The sequence below is a fragment of the Corythoichthys intestinalis genome, chromosome 12 (assembly GCF_030265065.1).
Source record: "Corythoichthys intestinalis isolate RoL2023-P3 chromosome 12, ASM3026506v1, whole genome shotgun sequence".
In the NCBI taxonomy this organism is placed as follows: Eukaryota; Metazoa; Chordata; class Actinopteri; order Syngnathiformes; family Syngnathidae; genus Corythoichthys; species Corythoichthys intestinalis.
This window is the reverse complement of record NC_080406.1, coordinates 54,775,227-54,794,927: the sequence shown is the minus strand read 5'-3', so window position 1 is coordinate 54,794,927 and position 19,701 is coordinate 54,775,227. Positions and strand designations below refer to the sequence as shown.

The following is a 19,701-nucleotide window of genomic DNA, read 5'->3' as shown; positions in this document are numbered from 1 at the left end:
CCAAACGATTACCACAGATTATGTAGTAGTCATTTTATATCTGGTAAGATGCATTTAATATATATTTAGAGGGTTTTGGGCTGACAACCACAATTAAGATCATTGCTAGGCAAATCGCCGACAACATACACTCGGACGTTGTGAATGAACTACCTGAAAATATATAATTATAAGGGGATAATAAGACAGTTGTCATACAATTAATTTACAATTTCACTATTGAGGTCAAAAGCCAAAAAATAAATTCAACTAGGGACAATCTGGAGTAGTGCTATCGCGCTTCATTTTTATTACATATTATATATGTATGTAGAGAGAGTGCTATCACTAAACCATACAAACATTAAAAGCCCTAGCTCCATTGACAAATGACATGAAATACATTAGACTTGACAGTGGATGTTAGCAAGAACAAAAGATTTTGAATTGAAAATTTCGTAACTCACCTTCCCGAGCACAAGATAGATTCCTGCCGAATTTTCGTGGACGAGGACCTGTTTCCCCCAACCAGCAACGAAGTATTTATAAGCCTCCAAGCTCTTAAAAGTTTTTCAAACTTTCGTGAGAATAGGCTGATTTTGTGTGGACAAGATAATTGTGAATATCAGGGTAGCAGATGTCAGGCAGAGACGGCGGAGACAGCGGGTCGAAAAACATCGATTTAGGCATCAAATATGGATCTGGCGAACGGATAAACTAAAGCTTTTTCACATAACGCCTTTTATGCAACGCATCCAATGAGTTTACAGCGTCAGATAACACCGGAGCTTCCATGAATTGCTCTATAAATTGCATGACTAATTGAAACCATTGAGAATAGGGCTAAAAAATGATGACAATATGGCGGCCGGATGCAGCGACACGTCATTTTGTGACGTAGGTGAGTAGGGTCTATACCAGAGGTTCGAAGGAGGTGGGGTCAAGGTCAAAATCCAGATCAAAGAGCATGACAAACTAAGAGCCTCATTGGTCAGCTCTTTGATATCACGTGCAGCTTCACCCACAGTCCGACAGCATCCAGCAGATGTCATTCAGTCAGATGCTGCAGTTGAACGCACGCGACTCATCTGCTGACGCACGACTCAATTGGACAAACTTTTATCACCACGAACACCTCGCCTCTCATCTTTTTGCACTCACTAAAAGCCTTGGAGGTAAGTTTGATGAACTTGTACTGTACTTGTATAGTTTAGTCACCGAGTGATAGAGACATGCTCACTTTAGTGCGCGTGATGAAAACTAAACTGAGAAATAGCAAATAACGTTGCAAAAAATGTTAGATGCTAGCTTTTACTAACTTTCATTTGTCGCTTTTAGTGAGCTTCGTTCATGTTTGGTTCGTTATGCGTCGTGCCAAGTTGTCACGATGTATTTAAAATGAACGTTTTATTTGCGACATTGTTTGACGGAAAATATTGGTAGTTGCAGCCCGTTTTCAACATTTTTGTTAATGTTTTTACCTAATTGTGCTTACCATTTAACTGACTGGTATCTGTAATTCATTGTTGGGTCGAAGAAAACATTTAGGATAGACTAGCGTTGTGCTAAAGTTCAGCCGTTAACTGCTAAAATGTATATTTGGATGCAGGTTAATATTAAATTCATCATCATCATTAAACTGCTCGTGCTCTACGCCAAATGCGAAGAGAGCTATTTATCGTGTTTTATGTTCAATCTTTGCACAGTATTTAACATCTGCAATATATTTTTTTCTAACCTTAAAGATCTATTGAGTAGTTTAATCAGCGATCCGTGGTATGGGACACCCCTCGGTTATGTTGTGCCGAAAAATCTCTCGTGGTCCACCGTCACTGGTTCATCAAACAACTTTATGTGCCCGTCAGTGGTCGCTTTTTCATTTTTTAATCTACTTATTTTCTGCAGAATACATAACAGAGTGCTCTGTGGATTCAGCAGGCTCTGATATAGACACTGAACTGTTGAGCAACTGCGCCGATAATATGGTGACCAGCATGTTGGAGCTCCAAATGGACATCAACCCTGCCACTGCAGACGCCCTGGACGAGAAGAAGAAAAAGTCTGCGTGCAGAAAAATGTATGTGACTAATTATGCCACTGATTAATTTAGTGATGCAGTTTGACAGACAATAACAACAGTCACACTCACGCCTTGTGTATGTTTTCATTTAGGTTTATTTTGAATGAGCTCATTCAAACCGAAAAGGCCTACGTCCGAGACCTACAGGAATGCATTGACGTGAGTTTCTATTCTCTTTAAATGCTTATTTATTTTTAAGACAATCTTGATTTAAAAAAAAAAAAATCTTCTTTGTTTGATATCATGCAGATTTACATGAGCGAGATGTTGACAAAGGAGGAAGAGATCCCTCCAGGAACCACCAATGTGAAGCACGTCATCTTTGGGACCATTTTGGAGCTGTATGAATTCCATCACAGGTAAGCGTTAGCAGTGACCTTACTCAAAAATGATTTACATCTTTACGTATAGTGGACCAAGCTTAACAAATCGGCTATTCCTGGTCAATTATCACATGTAAAACATTGCCTGACATGACCACAAGTTTGTTTGTATGTACTTTTCCACGTCATTGAGTCAGATATTTTTTCCTTTTTTTAGGATCTGCTGGAATGCTGTGAAGAAGGGAAAGCCGAACTCAAGATGGCCCTGGATGTGACTCTTAGCATTCCATAGAGAGCCAACGATGCCATGCATCTCTCCATGCTGGAAGGTGACTAAACATGGGAAAGATAAATTTGCTCATTGTTGAAGTTAAGTTTGTTTATATTGCTTAATCTCTCTCTTCCTTCAGCTTTTCATGAGAGCATCGAGTCCCAAGGCGAGCTGCTCCTACAGGAGTCCTTCAAAGTGTGGGATTCAAAGATTCCATTCAGGATGGAGAAAGATAGACAACTCTTCCTCTTTGAGAAGTCCTTGGTGGTCTGCAAGGTAGTCAAGGATGACAAGGGGAAGAGTAGGTACATATACAAGAAAAAACTCGATGTAAGTCATCTTTAACACACTTTTTATCGATACAATCTTCTACTTTTCCTTTCAGGGGTGCCCCAGCAAATCAATTGACTCCATCTAACCCTGTCCTCTGCATCTTCTGCTCTTTCACCAACCAGCTTCACGTCCTCTTTAAATACATCAATAAACCTCCTCTTTGGTCGTCCTCTCGACTTCCTGCCCGGCACATGGAAATCCATCATCCTTTTGCCAATATACTTAGTATCACATGCCCAAGCCATCTCAATCTGGCCTCTCTGACCTTCTCTCCAAAGCCTCGAACATGTGCTGTCTATCTGAAATGCTCATTTTCACTAAAGACAATCATTCTATTTCTTCTTTAGATAGCCGAGATAAAGCTGACAGAGCACCTGAAGGGAGACCCCCGCAAATTTGCTCTTTCGTTAGGCCGAACCAGAACATTTAGCAAGATTGTTCTGAAGGTTAGACGTTCTTCTACTCCTCTTTTCCTCGGTCAGTTTGACCAGTGGGAGATTTCCACACACTGCCGCCACAGATTATAAGCCACGATGCTGAACATTTGTGTCCACTTCGACTCCTTTTTTTTCTCCCTTTAATTAATGTTCTTCTCTGAATGTTATTTTCAGCCTTGACTGTATTTTTTTTTCATCAACATGAATAAATGTTTTGTAGCTGTAGAAGAACATCATATGTTTGTTAAAACTCCACCAAATAGGAGGTGGTTATGTTTTTTCTTCAGACTCGTGTGAAAAGACAGAGTGAAAATTCTCAACAGTGATTGATTTCCAAATGGACTTAACCATCACCTGTCTTTCTTATCAATAGGCTTCCTCTTCTCTGACCAAGATGGACTGGATCAAACATATCCGGAAGGGGAGGCGCTCAAGGAGCCGAGGCGTATTCCCAAAACTAGCGCAGACAAGCACCACAAGAGTCGAAGGTAACCAAGTAAACTTTAATATAGGGCTGTCAAATGATTAACATTTTTAATCGAGTTAATTACAGCTTAAAAATTAATTAATCGCAATTCAAACCATCTATAAAATATGCCATATTTTTCTGTAAATTATTGTTGGAATGGAAAGATAAGACAAGATGGATATATACATTCAACATACGGTACATAAGGACTGTATTTGTTTATTATAACAATAAATCAACAAGATGGCATTAACATTATTAACATTCTGTTAAAGTGATCCATGGATAGAAAGACTTGTAGTTCTTAAAAGATGAATATTAGTACAAGTTATTGAAATGTTATATTAAAACGCCTCTTAATGTTTTCGTTTTAATAAAATTTGTAAAATTTTCAATCAAAAAATAAACTAGTAGCCCTATTCTGTCCTCAATGTGTGTAGGTACACAAATTGACAGATACTGAACATAAGTTCCAAAAAGAAATCAGACGGTGTGGCAAAGTTGCATGGGCTTTACTGAAGTAATCTCTTTTTGACAGGAGCACGTTTCTTGTATTTTTGTAAAACTGAAAATAACAAGGCAATGTGTCAAAAACTTGCATAAATCACAAAATAACATAAAATGTACACACACGTGTCCATTTGAGCAGTAGCACTAGCCAATTAGCTCACAAGCATCTAACAATGTAACTGCATTTCACCATATATGTGAACAAATTCAAATACACATCATCAATAACTATCTAATGCTCATGAATATAAACAAAGGAGGAATATAACTCACAAGCGATGCATGTATTAGACACAAACAGTGTGATGGGGCTATGAGAACTGCCACTGAATACTGGATGCGGACGTTAGCTGGTCTGAATAGCACTGTCTATTAGTGTGAGTTCGCGTCGACATATAATCACGTCAGAAAAGCGCGCCGAAACCCAAATAATCAGCTGCACTGAATCGCCAGCAGAGGGCGACATTACGCCACATAACATATGCAAGTCACACCCAAGCGCCAGCAGAGGGCGGAAAAACTCCATAAAACGCAATTAACAAGTTGGCCTTTCACTGTACTGACATTTAAATCTGTCTGAGCGGGCCTAGTGCGTTAATTGCGTCAAATATTTTAACGTGATTAATTAAAGAAATTAATTAACGCCCGTTAACGCGATAATTTTGACAGCCCTACTTTAATATTATTCAGGAGCTTATTGGTTTAGGTTAGGCGCATCTGTTTGTCGGTTTATACTGCTCTCACATTTTCATTTCTTTCGATCAACTTTAATTATGGCAGATTTGTTGTGTGTGTGTGTTTGTTTTTTTTTCAGGGATGGAAAACATCACGAAGATGAAGTTGAAAGTGGAAGATTGAGGCCTGCTACATTGGAGGACCCTAGCACACATATTACCTGGTACAAAGAAATGTGGGGTTCTCAAAGTGTGACATACAAATAGGAACTTACATGAACTTGCACACGTTGACAAGATCCTCATAAAAAGAAACCAAAGAAAATGGCTTTGGACTATTTCAAAATGTCAAATTTTAATATATGTATATACTGTATATAATATGTGGTTTCTTTTGGTACCTTTTAAAAAATAGATATTTTTGTATATAGTTGGATTCAGTGATATATTTTACCAAATAAAATGTAATTGTTCTTTGCACGGAATGTGTTTGTCCTTGTTTAATAATAATTGAAATACATGTGTTTGTGGGGGCATGAATAGGTAGAAGAAATTAGGATTTGGCACTTTCTGTTTTTCTTCTTAAGCTTTTGATGCATTTAACACCACTCCTAAAAAATACGTAACATGTCACCGCACTTTTAATATTTAAAAAATGTCTAAATACAAAGATGTATCCCTTTGAAAATTTTAATGAGAGTTCATCAAGGTAAAATGCATTTCTTTTGTACCATCTGCGTTGAGATCTGTTAAGATAAGTGCTCTTAAATAAGTCTGCACCAAATTGTTTCCGTATGTTTTTGTTGTCCACTTGGGGTCGCCATCCTCGAAGAAAGTAAAAGTTTCATCTCTCCACGCTGGCGAATGAGGCCTGTCTCAAACCACTAAAAATGCTCCTCTCATGCAATACATACAATGTAAAAAAATTAAATCAATATAGTTTAAATGAATAGAAACATAAATAGACGCTGGTTATGGTTCCAAGTCTTCAAAACACACACACACAAAAAAAAATCAAAACTTTATTTTTTTTCATTGTACTTAACTCATTGCATGCCATTGATGGCTATGTACGTCCAATTCAATTAAACCAATGGGTAAACCATCTGAAATGTGTATCCCCCTCTATCTTTGTCTATGAAAAAAAAAAACTTAAAAAATATCAGTGGGGATAGAGTACTATCTGAGGTACTTGTAAAATAAATCATTTAATGGTCAGACTTCATTTGTCCATTTTTGGAGGGGTACAAAGTTTGGTAGAGGGGGTAAACAGTATAAAATAATTTGTATCCCCCATTACTTTGTCTTTAAGAAAAGAAACGTTTTCATAAGAGTGGTGATAGAGTAGTATCTCAAGTACTTGTAAAAGAAATCATTTGATGTGTTGCAAGTGGATTTGTTTTTTGCGGGCTTCTCCAGACAACCGGCCAAGCAGCTGGCATAGAAAGTTTAGCACTTCAACACTATATTACAGCTCCGCCCATCATCTTACCTTTCTGTTTGACCCTCCCCTCGCCCAACCACTGCCTCTATTCGTCCGCAAACTGGGAACTGTAAAGACCCTGGTCGGGTGGCACCCCTTTCACCCTCTAAGTTCTGCCCCTGGTAACAGTAAATATTAGCAATTATGCATTATATATACATACACACACATATACACTCACCAGCCACTTTATTAGGTACACCTGTCCAACTGCTCATTAACACTTAATTTCTAATCAGCCAATCACATGACGGTAACTCAGTGCATTTAGGCATGTAGACATGGTTTAAGACAATCTCCTGCAGTTCAAACCGAGCATCAGTATGTGGAAGAAAGGTGATTTGAGTGACTTTGAACGTGGCATGGTCTGAGTATTTCCGAAACTTCTGATCTACTGGGATTTTCCCGCACAACCATCTCTAGGGTTTACTGAGAATGGTCCGAAAAAGAAAAAATATCCAGTGAGCGGCAGTTCTGTGTGCAGAAATGCCTTGTTGATGCCAGAGGTCAGAGGAGAATGGCCAGACTGGTTCAGGCTGATAGAAAGGCAACTGTGACTCAAATAACCACCCGTTAAAACCAAGGTAGGCAGAAGAGCATCTCTGATCGCACAGTACGTCGAACTTTGAGGCAGATGGGGCTACAGCAGCAGAGGACCACGCCGGGTGCCACTCCTTTCAGCTAAGAACAGGAAACTGAGGCTACAATTTGCACAAGCTCATCGAAATTGGACAATAGAAGATTGGAAAAACGTTGCCTGGTCTGATGAGTGTCGATTTCTGCTGCGACATTTGGATGGTAGGTTCAGAATTTGGCGTCAACAACATGAAAGCATGGATCCATCCTGCCTTGTATCAACGGTTCAGGCTGGTGGTGGTGGTGTAATGGTGTGGGGAATATTTACTTGGCACTCTTTGGGCCCCTTGGTACCAATTGAGCATCGTTGCAACACCACAGCCTACCTGAGTATTGTTGCTGACAATGTCCATCTAAAGATGTCCCGATCGATCGGGTCCGATCATGTCATTTTCAAAGTATTGGAATCGGCAAAAAAATATCGGACATGCCTTTTTTGAATATATATATATATATTTTTTTTTTTTTTAATTAAATCATTTTCTAATTGTTTTTAACGCCACAGACAAAATGCCTTACACTCATCCAGTCTCTTTAGTTTTGGCTTAAAGTAGGGCTATCAAATTTATCGCGTTAAAGGCGGTAATTCATTTTTAAAGAATTAATCACGTTAAAATATTTAACGCAATTAACGCGTGCGCTGCACGGCCTACTGACGCATTGTCGCGTTCAATCTATAATGGCGCCTTTTTACCTATAGAGCTAAAAGGCAGCGTAAAATGAGTTGAGTGTGATTACCATAGTATTGTCATTTCAGACCACGCGCCTGTTTCCATGGCCATCTCCCTCCCAAATCTCCCCCGGAGGAGCAGACAGTGGCGCTTCAACTCCACTCTTCTGTCAGATGACAAATTTGTGGAGTTCATAAAAAATGAAATAACCTTTTTCTTATCGACTAACATATCCCCCGAGGTCTCTAGTCTGATTGTATGGGATGCCCTTAAGGCCTACCTTAGGGGACAAATTATATCTTACACAGCTCAAATGAAAAGTAAAGGTAACAAAGAGCGTTCGGGTCTGGCTCATCAAATTGGGGAAATTGACAAACAGTATGCGCAAACTAAAAATCAAAATCTTTATAAAGAACGATTAGAGCTCCAAACTAAATTTGACCTTCTTACTACCCATTCAGTCGAACATTTGCTCCTCAAAAATAAAGCCACATTCTATGCCCACGGAGACAAGGCCGACAAACTGCTTGCAAACCAGCTGAGGGGTTCTTCTGCGAAACAAAACATAACTAAAATTCATACACAAAATGGTGAAATTACCACGGACCACACTCAAATTAATGATGCTTTCAGGGATTTTTATTCAAACCTCTACTCCTCAGAATCTCCACCCGATCCTAATGACATTTGCAACTTTCTAAGCAGTCTCAATGTTCCCAAACTCCAACCAGACCATGGTAAGAGACTGGATGAGCCTATAACACAGGATGAAATAGCCTCAGCTATTCTTTCAATGCAGTCAGGCAGCAGTCCAGGCCCCGATGGTTTTCCAGCTGAGTTCTTTAAAAAGTTCTCTTTACTTTTGACTCCACAACTTTATTCTGTGCTCTGCGAATCATTTTGGCAAGGTTCCCTTCCTAAATCATTTTCTGAAGCCTATATTACCCTTATCCCCAAAACAGGCAAAGATCACACGCATTGCGCCTCGTATAGGCCCATCTCTCTTATTAACACCGATGCAAAAATTCTAGCTAAAGTTCTCGCTCGCAGACTAGAAACCATCCTCCCAGCTATCATATCTGAGGACCAAACCGGTTTTATAAAAGGTAGGCACTCGTTCTTTAATGTACGCCGACTATTAAACATGATCTATTCTACTCCTGATGACATCCCTGAGTGTATAGTTTCCATTGATGCTGAAAAAGCATTCGATCGCGTGGAGTGGGTCTACCTGTGGGCAGTGCTGGAGAAATTTGGTTTTGGGTCAAATTTCATTGCGTGGATTAAATTGCTTTACTCTCATCCTACAGCCTCTATCCGAACCAACTCCCAGCTGTCTAATCCTTTCAGACTGCATCGGGGTACTCGCCAGGGGTGTCCTCTCAGCCCCATGCTATTCGACCTGGTTATCGAACCTCTTGCAATCGCCATCCGTAGCCGGGATGACATTACGGGTATATGGAGAGGCGGCATTGAACATAAGACCTCGATTTATGCGGACGACCTTATGCTCCTTGTCTCAAACCCGATTACTTCTCTCCATTCGGCTCTATCACTACTTAATAACTTCAGTCAACTATCAGGGTATAAAATTAACTTTGAAAAAAGTGAGCTGTTTCCAATTGGCAATATTATGTCTGCTTCAGACTTTACCAACTTTCAACACCATTTACCATTTAAAATTGAAACTCACAAAGTGTCTTATTTAGGCATCACGATGACCCGGAAGCACAAAGACCTTTTTAAAGAGAACTTTTTAAACCTAATAAATCAAACCAAACAAACACTCACACAATGGTCACCACTCTCCATGTCTCTCATTGGGCGAATAAATTCGATTAAAATGACAATTTTACCAAAATTCTTGTACTTATTTCAGGCGCTACCAATTTTTATTCCCAAAACCTTTTTCGATCATCTTGACTCGATTATCTCATCTTATATTTGGAAAGGAAAAAGGGCTCGTCTTAATAAAACCCACTTACAAAAGACGAGTGCTGCCGGTGGCTTGGCTTTGCCTAATTTCCGTTTTTATTATTGGGCGGCCAACCTGCGGTGTCTTACATTCTGGTCTCACTTTCATTGTCGTCCAGATCCTCCTGACTGGGTGGCAATGGAGTTGAGATCAGAGGATGATGTATCCTTGGCTGCATTGATGGGCTCCTCTCTTCCACTCTCAACCAGATCTTTAAAGAACCCAGTGGTTAAACACTCAGTGAGGATCTGGTCTCAGTTCCGAAAGTTTTTCATTTTACATGACTTCTCACCATCAAGCCCAATACTACGTAATCATTTCTTCAAACCTTCACTCAATGACCCCGCCTTCAAAGAGTGGAGTCAGAGGGGAATAGAACACTTCAGAGATTTATTTATTGATGATAATTTGGCATCATTTCAACAATTACGTAACAAGTTTGCACTTCCACAGTCAAATTTCTTCCGTTATCTGCAAATTCGACATTTTATACTTTGTAATCTGCCCGCCACGCTAAACTCCGACAGGACTATTGTTGACATGGTTCTTTCCTCAAAACCAAACCAGAAGAGGCCTATCTCTGTGTTTTACAGCGCGATGTTGGCTCTGAAGTCTGCATCTATGGATAGAGTCAGGGCGGAATGGGAGGAGGACCTTGGTACCCCCTTCTCTGAGGAAACATGGTTATCTATCTTAAAACGAGTCAATTCCTCATCTCTGTGCGCTCGCCATAATCTAATCCAATTCAAAGTGGTCCACAGAGTTCACATCTCCAAAACCAAACTGGCCACTTTTTACCCTGACATCAGCCCACTCTGTTCCAAATGCAACATCTCAGATGGCTCACTCTTTCATATGTTTTGGACCTGTACTAAACTCAGCAAATTCTGGACAGAGGTTTTTCATTCCCTCTCACAGATCTTAACAGTGAGGGTGGAACCGAACCCTCTTATTGGTTTATTCGGAGTTACAGAGGACTCTCGACTGTCTGCTGATCAGCGCCGTACTCTAGCCTTTGCTTCCCTCCTGGCCCGTAGGTCTGTCCTCCTCAGGTGGGTGGACCCCCTCCCTCCCACACACACTGATTGGCTGACGGCCTTAATGACATGTTTGAAAATTGAAAAGATCAGATACTCTCTCTATTATTCTAATGGGAGATTTCTACGTGCCTGGGGCCATTTTTTAAACATGTGTTAGTCCTTTTAAGCCCTTGGCATTCCATAATCTGACATATCTTTATTGTATTGATACTTACTATCCAAAACAATTACTAAAACTCAATGTGCAATGGTCATGAAACTCACTGGCAGTGACAGGGATTAATTTCATGGTTTATTTTTGGTTTATTTCGGTTATCATTATTATTATTATTTTTTTTTTTCTCCTATTTTTATTATCATTCTCTATTGTATGTGTGTTGGATGTAAGTCCCATTTCTCATCCCACTTTGTATTTTTCTTTTTTTCCTAACTGGAAACCAACGCACTACTATTGTGAAAAATAAAGAGATTTTGATTTAAAAAAAAAAATGAGTTGAGTGAATTTTGGCAGTCTTTGGAGCCTTTTTTAATTGGCTAAAGCCTTACAATCTCTCTCTCAATAATTAGAAATATCGGGGGAAGCATTGTGGGGAAGCAAGGTAGAAGTTGATCTTTTTCTTAACACCCTATGTTATTTCCCAACGCAGAGAAGATATATGAATTGGTGCCACTACGCATAGTCGTGGTTGCACTTCCCATCATGCATTTGGGCAGAACAGTTGAATGGCTACAGTATCATTTACTGAAAGCTCAACAAATACACTAGATGGCAATATTTAGTCACAATATACAAAGTCACATTTATCCTTTAAGAATTACAAGTCTTTCTATCTGTGGATCCCTCGCACAGAAAGCATGTTAATAATGTAAATGCCATCTTGAGGATTTATTGTCATAATAAACAAATACAGTACTTATGTACTGTATGTTGAATATATATATATATTCGTCCGAGTTTTATTCATTTTTTTCTTAATGCATTGCCAAAATGTATATGATCGGAAAAAATTATCGGGAATGATTGGAATTGAATTGGGAGCAAAAAAAAAAAAAAAGCAATTGGATCGGGAAATATACGATCGGGATCGGATCGGGAGCAAAAAAACATGATCGGAACAACCCTATGACCATCCCTTTATGACCACAATGTAGCCAACTTCTGATGGCTACTTTCAGCAGGATAATGCGCCATGTCGTAAAGCTGGAATCATCTCAGACTGGCTTCTTGAACATGACAATGAGTTCACTGTACTCAAATGGCCTCCACAGTCACCAGATCTCAATCCAATAGAGCATCTTTGGGATGTGGTTGGAACGGGAGATCCGTATCATGGATGTGCAGCCGACAAATCTGCACCAACTGTGTCATGCCATCATGTCAATATGGACCAAACTCTCTGAGGAATGCTTCCAGCACCTTGTTGAATCTATGCCACGAAGAATTGAGGCAGTTCTGAAGGCAAAAGGGGGTCCAACCCGCTACTAGCATGGTGTACCTAATAAAGTGGCCGAGTATATATCTATATATCTCTACAGTTTATATAAATAAAATCGTTGTCTTGCCCACCCGGGCGGTATGGTCTCTCCTCTCAAGCTCGGGTCCTCTACTAGAGGCCTGGGAGCTTGAGGGTTCTGCGCAGGATCTTAGCTGTCCCTAGTATTGCGCTCTTCTGAACGGAGATGTCGGACATTGTTCCTGGTATCTGTTGGAGCCATGCACCCTGCTTGGGGGTTACTGCTGGGTGCATGGCTCCAACAGATACCAGGAACAACGTCACAGCAGCACATTATTTCACGTGAACGTCCCTTATAAGTATTATTATGGTACTTAACCTTAATGAACCATTACTGAATGTTTTTTTTTACCCTTATTGTAAAGTGTAGCACATGTGTCCCTTAACTAAGAAATTATAAATGCCTAACCCTATATAGGCCTGTATATTTTTTTTTATTTTACCAAACCATTAGTTACTGTCTGGTTATGCATTAACTAATGCATTAGCTAATGTATTAACTCATGTTAATTAATATATTATTAAATGTTAGATAAGCAATTTTAATAATTATTGTAATGTTACTTAAACATTAGTTATTGTCTAAAAATGCATTAACTAATGTTAATTAAGGGTGTTAAGGCTCACTCAACTTCACCTTCACATCTTACTCACCTCCTCACTGACTCTGCTGTGCACACCTGTCACCAATCTCCACACCTGCCTCCACCTCCCAATCAACTGCCTGCCACTATAAGAGACCAGTCTGCACGTCATTCAACGCCAAAGCTTCACCTCCCCACTTATGGTATAAGTACAGGCCACTCTAGTGATGGTGAGATGAAGCCTCATGAGGCATTGCACCACTTGAGCCACTTGGTTCGAGAAAGGGCTCATTTCTCGGAGCTTCATGTGTCCACGAAACCACCTACTGGCTAAGTGTATAATCACAGTCATTTGTCTCCCAACCACATGAGTTATTCACTAATTTTTGTGTGTGTATCTGTTGGGAAGGTAGCAAAACATTTTTTGACCAAATCCTCGATGTACATAGATTATCACATAACTATATATAGTTTTTCTTCAACTTTCTTTTCATTGTTTTCCAGTCACAGAAGTTAAATTTGGCATATCTTCAGGATTGGGATCAAACTCATAACCTGAGTAACCATAATGTATGGGGGGGGTGTACCGCCTGAGTCAAAATGAAAAAAAAAAACAAAAGAACCTATACATATGAAACAAAAACACATACAAAGACATAAACAGTACCTCACAGTTATAAAAATATATGATATGGCGATGTCTCCTGCAGGTCAGCAGCCCCAAAAATCAACATACAACAAATCATACATACAGTATAAACGCATGAACTTTTGGGTCTAGGGAGAGGAGTGGCCACATACAGTCACAGTCATAATAATGCGTTTTAATGTAGTGTGTGTATGTGTGAAAATGAGTCCATAGATCGTATTATCATAATGTGGCTGCTGGTTGTGCAATGTTTTTTTTCTGAAAATGACACGTGCGTATGCCGGTGTTCTGACAAATTTTGCAACCCATCAAAAAATTCTACCTTGCGGTAAATTTTGAGAGAACAGGTATTCTGACAAATTTTGCAACCCATCAAAAATTTCTACCTTGCAGTTTTGCGCATGCGCATAACGTAAAAATTGGCACCGAATGCAGCGATTCCAAAGTAAACACTACAAACTTTCTTTAAAGAGAGGAATATTTACTTAAGTTTGATCATGTAAAGACATGTACAAAAGTTCTCAAACACATCCTACCATGTTAGCTGCACACAGCAACTGCACCCCGCGCTTTCACTGTTAACGACTTCGCCGTGTCGTTAAGTATTAATTTACGTCATTTTCGTGTTGCACATGTATGTTTATGATGTATCTAGTTTAGTTAGCCCCTTTGGATAACATTGACAGTCCAACTGAATGTAAAAGAGGGCTTTTTCAGCGCCACAAAAGCTTTGGGAGCAAAATTTTATAAGGGAGTGTGGTGACCCTTTGTTGTTTGACATAATTCACCCACCGTACTTGTGTGTCCATTTGGCCGAGCGCGTTACCGGCTACGTCACAGTCACGTGACACGGACACTACCCCCGGTAACACACTAGAAACGTCAACGTTGCGTCAACGATCCCACCGCGATAACGCACCAGTGACGCTCGGCGTCAATTTCCATGGGACGCGTTTCACGAGCAGCGCGTCTGTGGAGCGGCTCGATCGGTTCACGCGAGGATTGCAAGATCGCGCGAGAATAGCGGGTATTTAAAGGTAATAAAACAACAACACTTTGCCTTTCAGACCCCGCATATTGGCCAGCTTTCTTTTTGAAAGAAAGAAGAAAAAAGAAGTCATGTGCCAAAGCAAAAAGCAATCCCAATCACAAAGATTTTAACATGTATTTTACAAATTAAATGCCTCAATCATTTTTTTTTCTTATGAACATTTTACTAAGCTTTATTGATGTTTTTTCTCAAATTAAAGCACCACGCAGAAATTAATAAATTTAATTGTGTAGCAGGATTTGTGTATTATTTGTATTAATTACAGGTGTTTTAGCATATTTATATAGTAAGTTACGATTGCATATTATTTTGAAAATCGACTGGGTCCACCGTATTTACACGAGTGACTTCCGGCCTGCCCGATCCTACCTAGTAGTTTGACGCAGGGGGGCCGCGTCTCGCGTCCAAAAACAAACTCTGCTGTTCTTTTCGCGTGCGTCACGTTTAGCGCTTCTGGGACGCGTCTAACACGCGGACGCACTGCGACTGGTGTGCATTGGCTGATTGACTTTAATGGCTGCGTTTCGAAGCGTAATCGCGGCGAGATCGTTGAAGCGACGTTGACGTTTCTAGTGTGTTACCGCCTTTATACTGCTTTTGGCGTCGGCATTACGAGTTGTCACGTGTTATTTCGCGGCCGGCCGGTGTTGTGCCGAAAAATGTACCCCCCCCCCCCCCCCCCGCGTGAAATGTCCCCCCTGACGGGAGCGCCCACACGTCACTCGTACAAACAGCTTTTTCTTACCAATCGATGGACACGGAAATGACTTTCTTGTCCTGTGAATATGTATTATTTTACTCAGCTTGAACTAATAAATCTTGTACTATGAATATGCATTATTTTACTCTGCTTGAATTAATAAATCTTGTACTGTGAATATGTATTATTTTACTCTGCTTGGACTAATGTCATACCTGTGTGATTCTCATTGGGATATGGTCGTGAAAACCTGTAGACCAGTGCTTCTCAATTATTTTCTGTTACGCCCCCCCAAGGAAGACGTAAATGTCCCCCCCCCCCCAACTCTCTGCCGCCACTGTAAATAGTATCATTCGTCTATATTACTATTATAAGTACGCCTCAGCCTAACATTGTGTCCTTTTTTTTCTATTAAAGAAAAAAAGTAACATAGATCAACTTATAATAAAGTATAACTTTGTTAACATTGTGTTGCTTGTAACAGAAAAGACTTAACGCACATCAATTTGCCTGAAGTTAAAAAAAAAAAAAAAAAAAAAAAAAGTCACATCCAAACTGTAAAAATACACTCAAGGTACATTTTTGACCATTTGATACTGAAAAATAAAATGTAATAAAATCAGTAAATAATAACAAATTCAAATTGATTAGAAACATTTACTCTTCAGGACAACGTGCCAAAAAATTTGACCGAAAAACAAAACTGAATAGAAGGGGGGAAAAAAAGTCTTTGGACAGAAGGAAAGTTTTTATTTTCGCTGATTCACCACAGTGCTCACTGGTTTACTGATATAACACTGACAAAGCGGGACGATTGTGACAATTGGCAATATTCGGCACATTTTCGCTGAAAAACAATCAAGCGGCTTATCAATGAGATTGAGGTCGAATGTCTTTAAGTGGCGTCTTAACTGATTTGGCTTCTCCGCTATAATCATTTTTAGACTCAGTAAACAGTGGTCTTTCCTCATTTCCCACTATATTAAAAGTCAAAGGCAAACGGCCCGAAAAAAGCGCATTCTCAGCGGCCGAGGTAGAACCGTAGGTGAGGGCGGTGGTCGTCACGATCCCAAGCCGAAAACGGCACTTCTCGGCCGGTGTTGTGCCGAAAAATGCCCCCCCCCCCCCCCCCCCCCCGCGTGAAATGTCCCCCCCTGACGGGAGCGCTTATTTATGACGCTTTATTGAGGTGAAAACATCAAATGTTTTCTTGAATGCACTACAGTAATGAATTTACGACTGAAAAATTAGTTTTGAATGAATAAATTACACAAAATACTAGTACTCTATTTTGGTAACAAATCGTGGACTGGGCCACATAACCATCTTTGACCTGAAATTTATTAGTCTACAGCGGTACTTCTCAAATGGTGGGGCGCGCCCCCCCAGGGGGGCGCAGAGCGATGCCAGGGGGGGCGCGAGTGACCTCGGGGAACATGCTTTTATTTTTAAAATTTTTTTTTGCCGTACTAGAATAAAGTGTACTTGCACATCCACTCCGTGACAGGACTCACGCAGAGACCCACTGTCTTCTTCGGTTCTCACGTGTCGGCCACCATTCATTATACATCACTGTTTTTATCACCCCTAGCCTCTGATTATCTACAGTTCGCATCCAATCCGACAGGTGGCAGCAATGCGCCTGGCTGTTAGAAGAACGAAGAAAGCACTGAGTAGCCTTCATTGGTTCCTTCTGCAAGCAAAATAGCGACGAGCGTTAATGGTGGCAAAAAAGAAAAAGAGAAGGGTGGCGCGGAGAAGGTTAGGGAGAAAAAAATTAAAGAAACTGGAGAGCGAAGCATTAAAATGTCATAAGTTGACAAATATTTTGGCAAGCAGCAGTCTGGCTGCAACGGCCAGGTCGGGTAAAAGCAGCCCAGCCCCCGGCGATGGTGAGAGGGGGAGCGGGAGCCGCTCTGTGACGTGCAACCGGTACAGGGAGAGAGAAAAGAAGAGGAAGGGGGCAATGACAAGCTGGTGGAAGTTCCCCAGACAAGCGCAGGGCAAGTAAAAAGGGATGAAGAGGGTCACTTGCTCGGTATACTGGCAATTGTTATCCACCAGGTAGCTACATTTTAAATGAAATAAATGACAATTAAAGGGTTAGTGCCAGTGAGTCCATGTACCCGTTTGCAATCGTGTCAAGTTAGCTAGTCCTACTATCACTCTCCTCAGAAAAAATATTTTAGCTGTAAAATAACGTATGCACACGCAGCAGCAATATTAATTCAGAAGAAATATAACAAAATATTAATAAAATGAATGGTTTCACTTTAAAGTTTAGGTAGTTAAATTGATATGATATATATTTTTAATCATTTATATATCATTTTGTTTTCTGGTTAATACTTTCCAATGAAGGTTATGTATACAGGATTTGTCTTGAAATGTTTATTGTATTTTCATTGAAATTTATTATTTGTATGGCAAGATTAATTATAGCAGGGGTCTCCAAACCGGTCCTCAAGGGCCGCTGTGGGGCATGGTTTTTGTTTCAACCGATCGAGTACCGACAGTTTAACCAATGAAGTTTCTGCTAAAACAAGCAGCACCTGACTGCAATCAACTGATTACACTTTTAAGACACCAGATTGGTGCATAGGTGTTGTCTTGTTTTGTTGGAATGAAATCCTGCGCGCGCTGTGGCCCTATGTGGAATAGTTTGGAGACCACTGAATTATGGCATAAACAATGAAATCATTTTATAGACACAGATATTATAATCCATTGGATACATAAAACTTAAATAGATAAGAAATAAATTATTTCAAATTATTAAATTAATTAAATCATTTCATTTCTTTATTCAGGTTGACCATAGAGCTAGACCAGAAAATGAACCCAACTCTAGTTCAGCCTTGCAGTACTTTGAGCGCCCCAAGTCAGACAGTCACAGTCTAGACACATTTTCTTCAATTTCTCTCAAAGTGCACGAAATTGATGCATTTTACAATAAAATGTTTAAAAAAAAAAAAAAAATCACCCCTTGGGGTTGGGGGGCATGCCCCCCAACCCCCCAGGGGGTCTGTGTTTTCCTTCGTATAGTGATTCTTGTGGGCTGGGCTGAGTCAAAGTCCAGGGCTGCTTTTTAGTCCCAGTCCGCCCCTGCTTCCTAGTATCAACTACTGTACCCTTCTCTTAACTCACTTAGTCTTTTCACTCTCCAAACCACATCCGAACTATCCAAACTCTCACCGGATCGCAACTTTCCTTCAAACACCCACATTTTGAATGCAGCCAGAGGTGTTGATAGACTGTAGCGAGCTGTCAAACCGGGCAGCAAATCTAAAGATCTCCCTGAAGCAATCACGTGGTACAGCTGGGCAGCGAGGCTTCGGACGTCATCATTTTCGGAACTTCCCCTAAATGAAGCGAGCCTCGGTACGCGCTTCGCGGAAAAGTCCCTTCATTACGCGACACACACGCTTCGAAGGCTCGGCGCACCTCCTGCATCACTAAGACATTCTGTCTGTGAGGGCAGCCACTGCGAATGGAGCGACGGTGATCTTCAAGAAGGGGAAAGACGTTTTAATCCACAAAGACGGTACGAGATTCGTTATGCACATGCACGATAGATTATATTATTTACACACAGTAAATGACGATAATGATAATGAATGTATTGATAAGTATAAGGGATGTCATGATTTGCAAACGTGGCATGAAATACTTGGACACTGCAACTATGATGATATTCAGAAGTTGCAAGATGTTGTTGATGGTATGGATATTAAGGGGTTAACTAACAAACCTTTAGAATGTGAAGTGTGTATCCAGGGAAAGTTTTATCAGACATGAAACGGGAACCCTGTCGTACGGGCTAAAACCCCACTTGAATTGGTTCACACAGACTTAGCAGGACCAATTCATCCAGAGTCTAGAGATGGGCACAAATACGTACTTTCATTTACTGATGATTTTACCAGTATGGTGTTTGTTTACTTTCTAAAGAATAAAAGCGACACAATATTTGCCACAGAAAAATTTCTAGCTGATATAGCCCCATATGGCAAAGTAAAATGTTCCCGATCTGATAACGGTGCCGAATTTACAAGTAAAGCATACCAGACATTGCTCATTAAAAATGCAATTAAACATCAGACCTCAGCACCACATTCTCCCCATCAAAATGGGACAGCTGATCGAAATTGGCGTACACTTTTTGACATAGCAAGGTGCATGCTTATTGAAAGTGGTTTGCCAAAACAATTGTGGACTTATGCAATCCAAACTGCAGCCATAATTAGAAACCGATGTTTTAATAAACGGATAGAGCAGACACCAATCCAGATGCTGACAGGAAGACGACCAAATTTGTCAAA

At 40.2% G+C, this 19,701-nt stretch overlaps 1 protein-coding gene across 8 annotated transcripts; it reads left to right on the top strand.

Annotated features, from left to right (window-relative positions):
* Positions 1–754: 754 nt before the first annotated feature.
* On the top strand, positions 755–5,638 carry LOC130927239 (triple functional domain protein-like). Of its 8 annotated transcripts, none has more exons than XR_009066376.1 (10): positions 755–1,154; positions 1,725–1,839; positions 1,918–2,056; positions 2,152–2,218; positions 2,309–2,418; positions 2,600–2,711; positions 2,793–2,958; positions 3,039–3,432; positions 3,797–3,911; positions 5,217–5,634. XR_009066376.1 is itself a non-coding variant. In XM_057852921.1 (8 exons), exons 1-5 carry the CDS (start codon positions 1,025–1,027, stop codon positions 2,655–2,657), a joined length of 537 nt encoding a protein of 178 aa, XP_057708904.1. In that variant the 5' UTR covers positions 755–1,024; the 3' UTR covers positions 2,658–2,711; positions 2,793–2,958; positions 3,797–3,911; positions 5,217–5,638. The 8 variants fall into 8 exon arrangements, 2 of the variants coding, with proteins under 2 accessions (XP_057708904.1, XP_057708903.1); XR_009066374.1 differs by lacking the exon at positions 1,725–1,839 and having other exon boundaries at positions 769–880; positions 995–1,154; positions 1,885–2,056; positions 5,217–5,631; XR_009066377.1 differs by lacking the exon at positions 1,725–1,839 and having other exon boundaries at positions 5,217–5,631.
* The last annotated feature ends 14,063 nt before the right edge of the window (positions 5,639–19,701 follow it).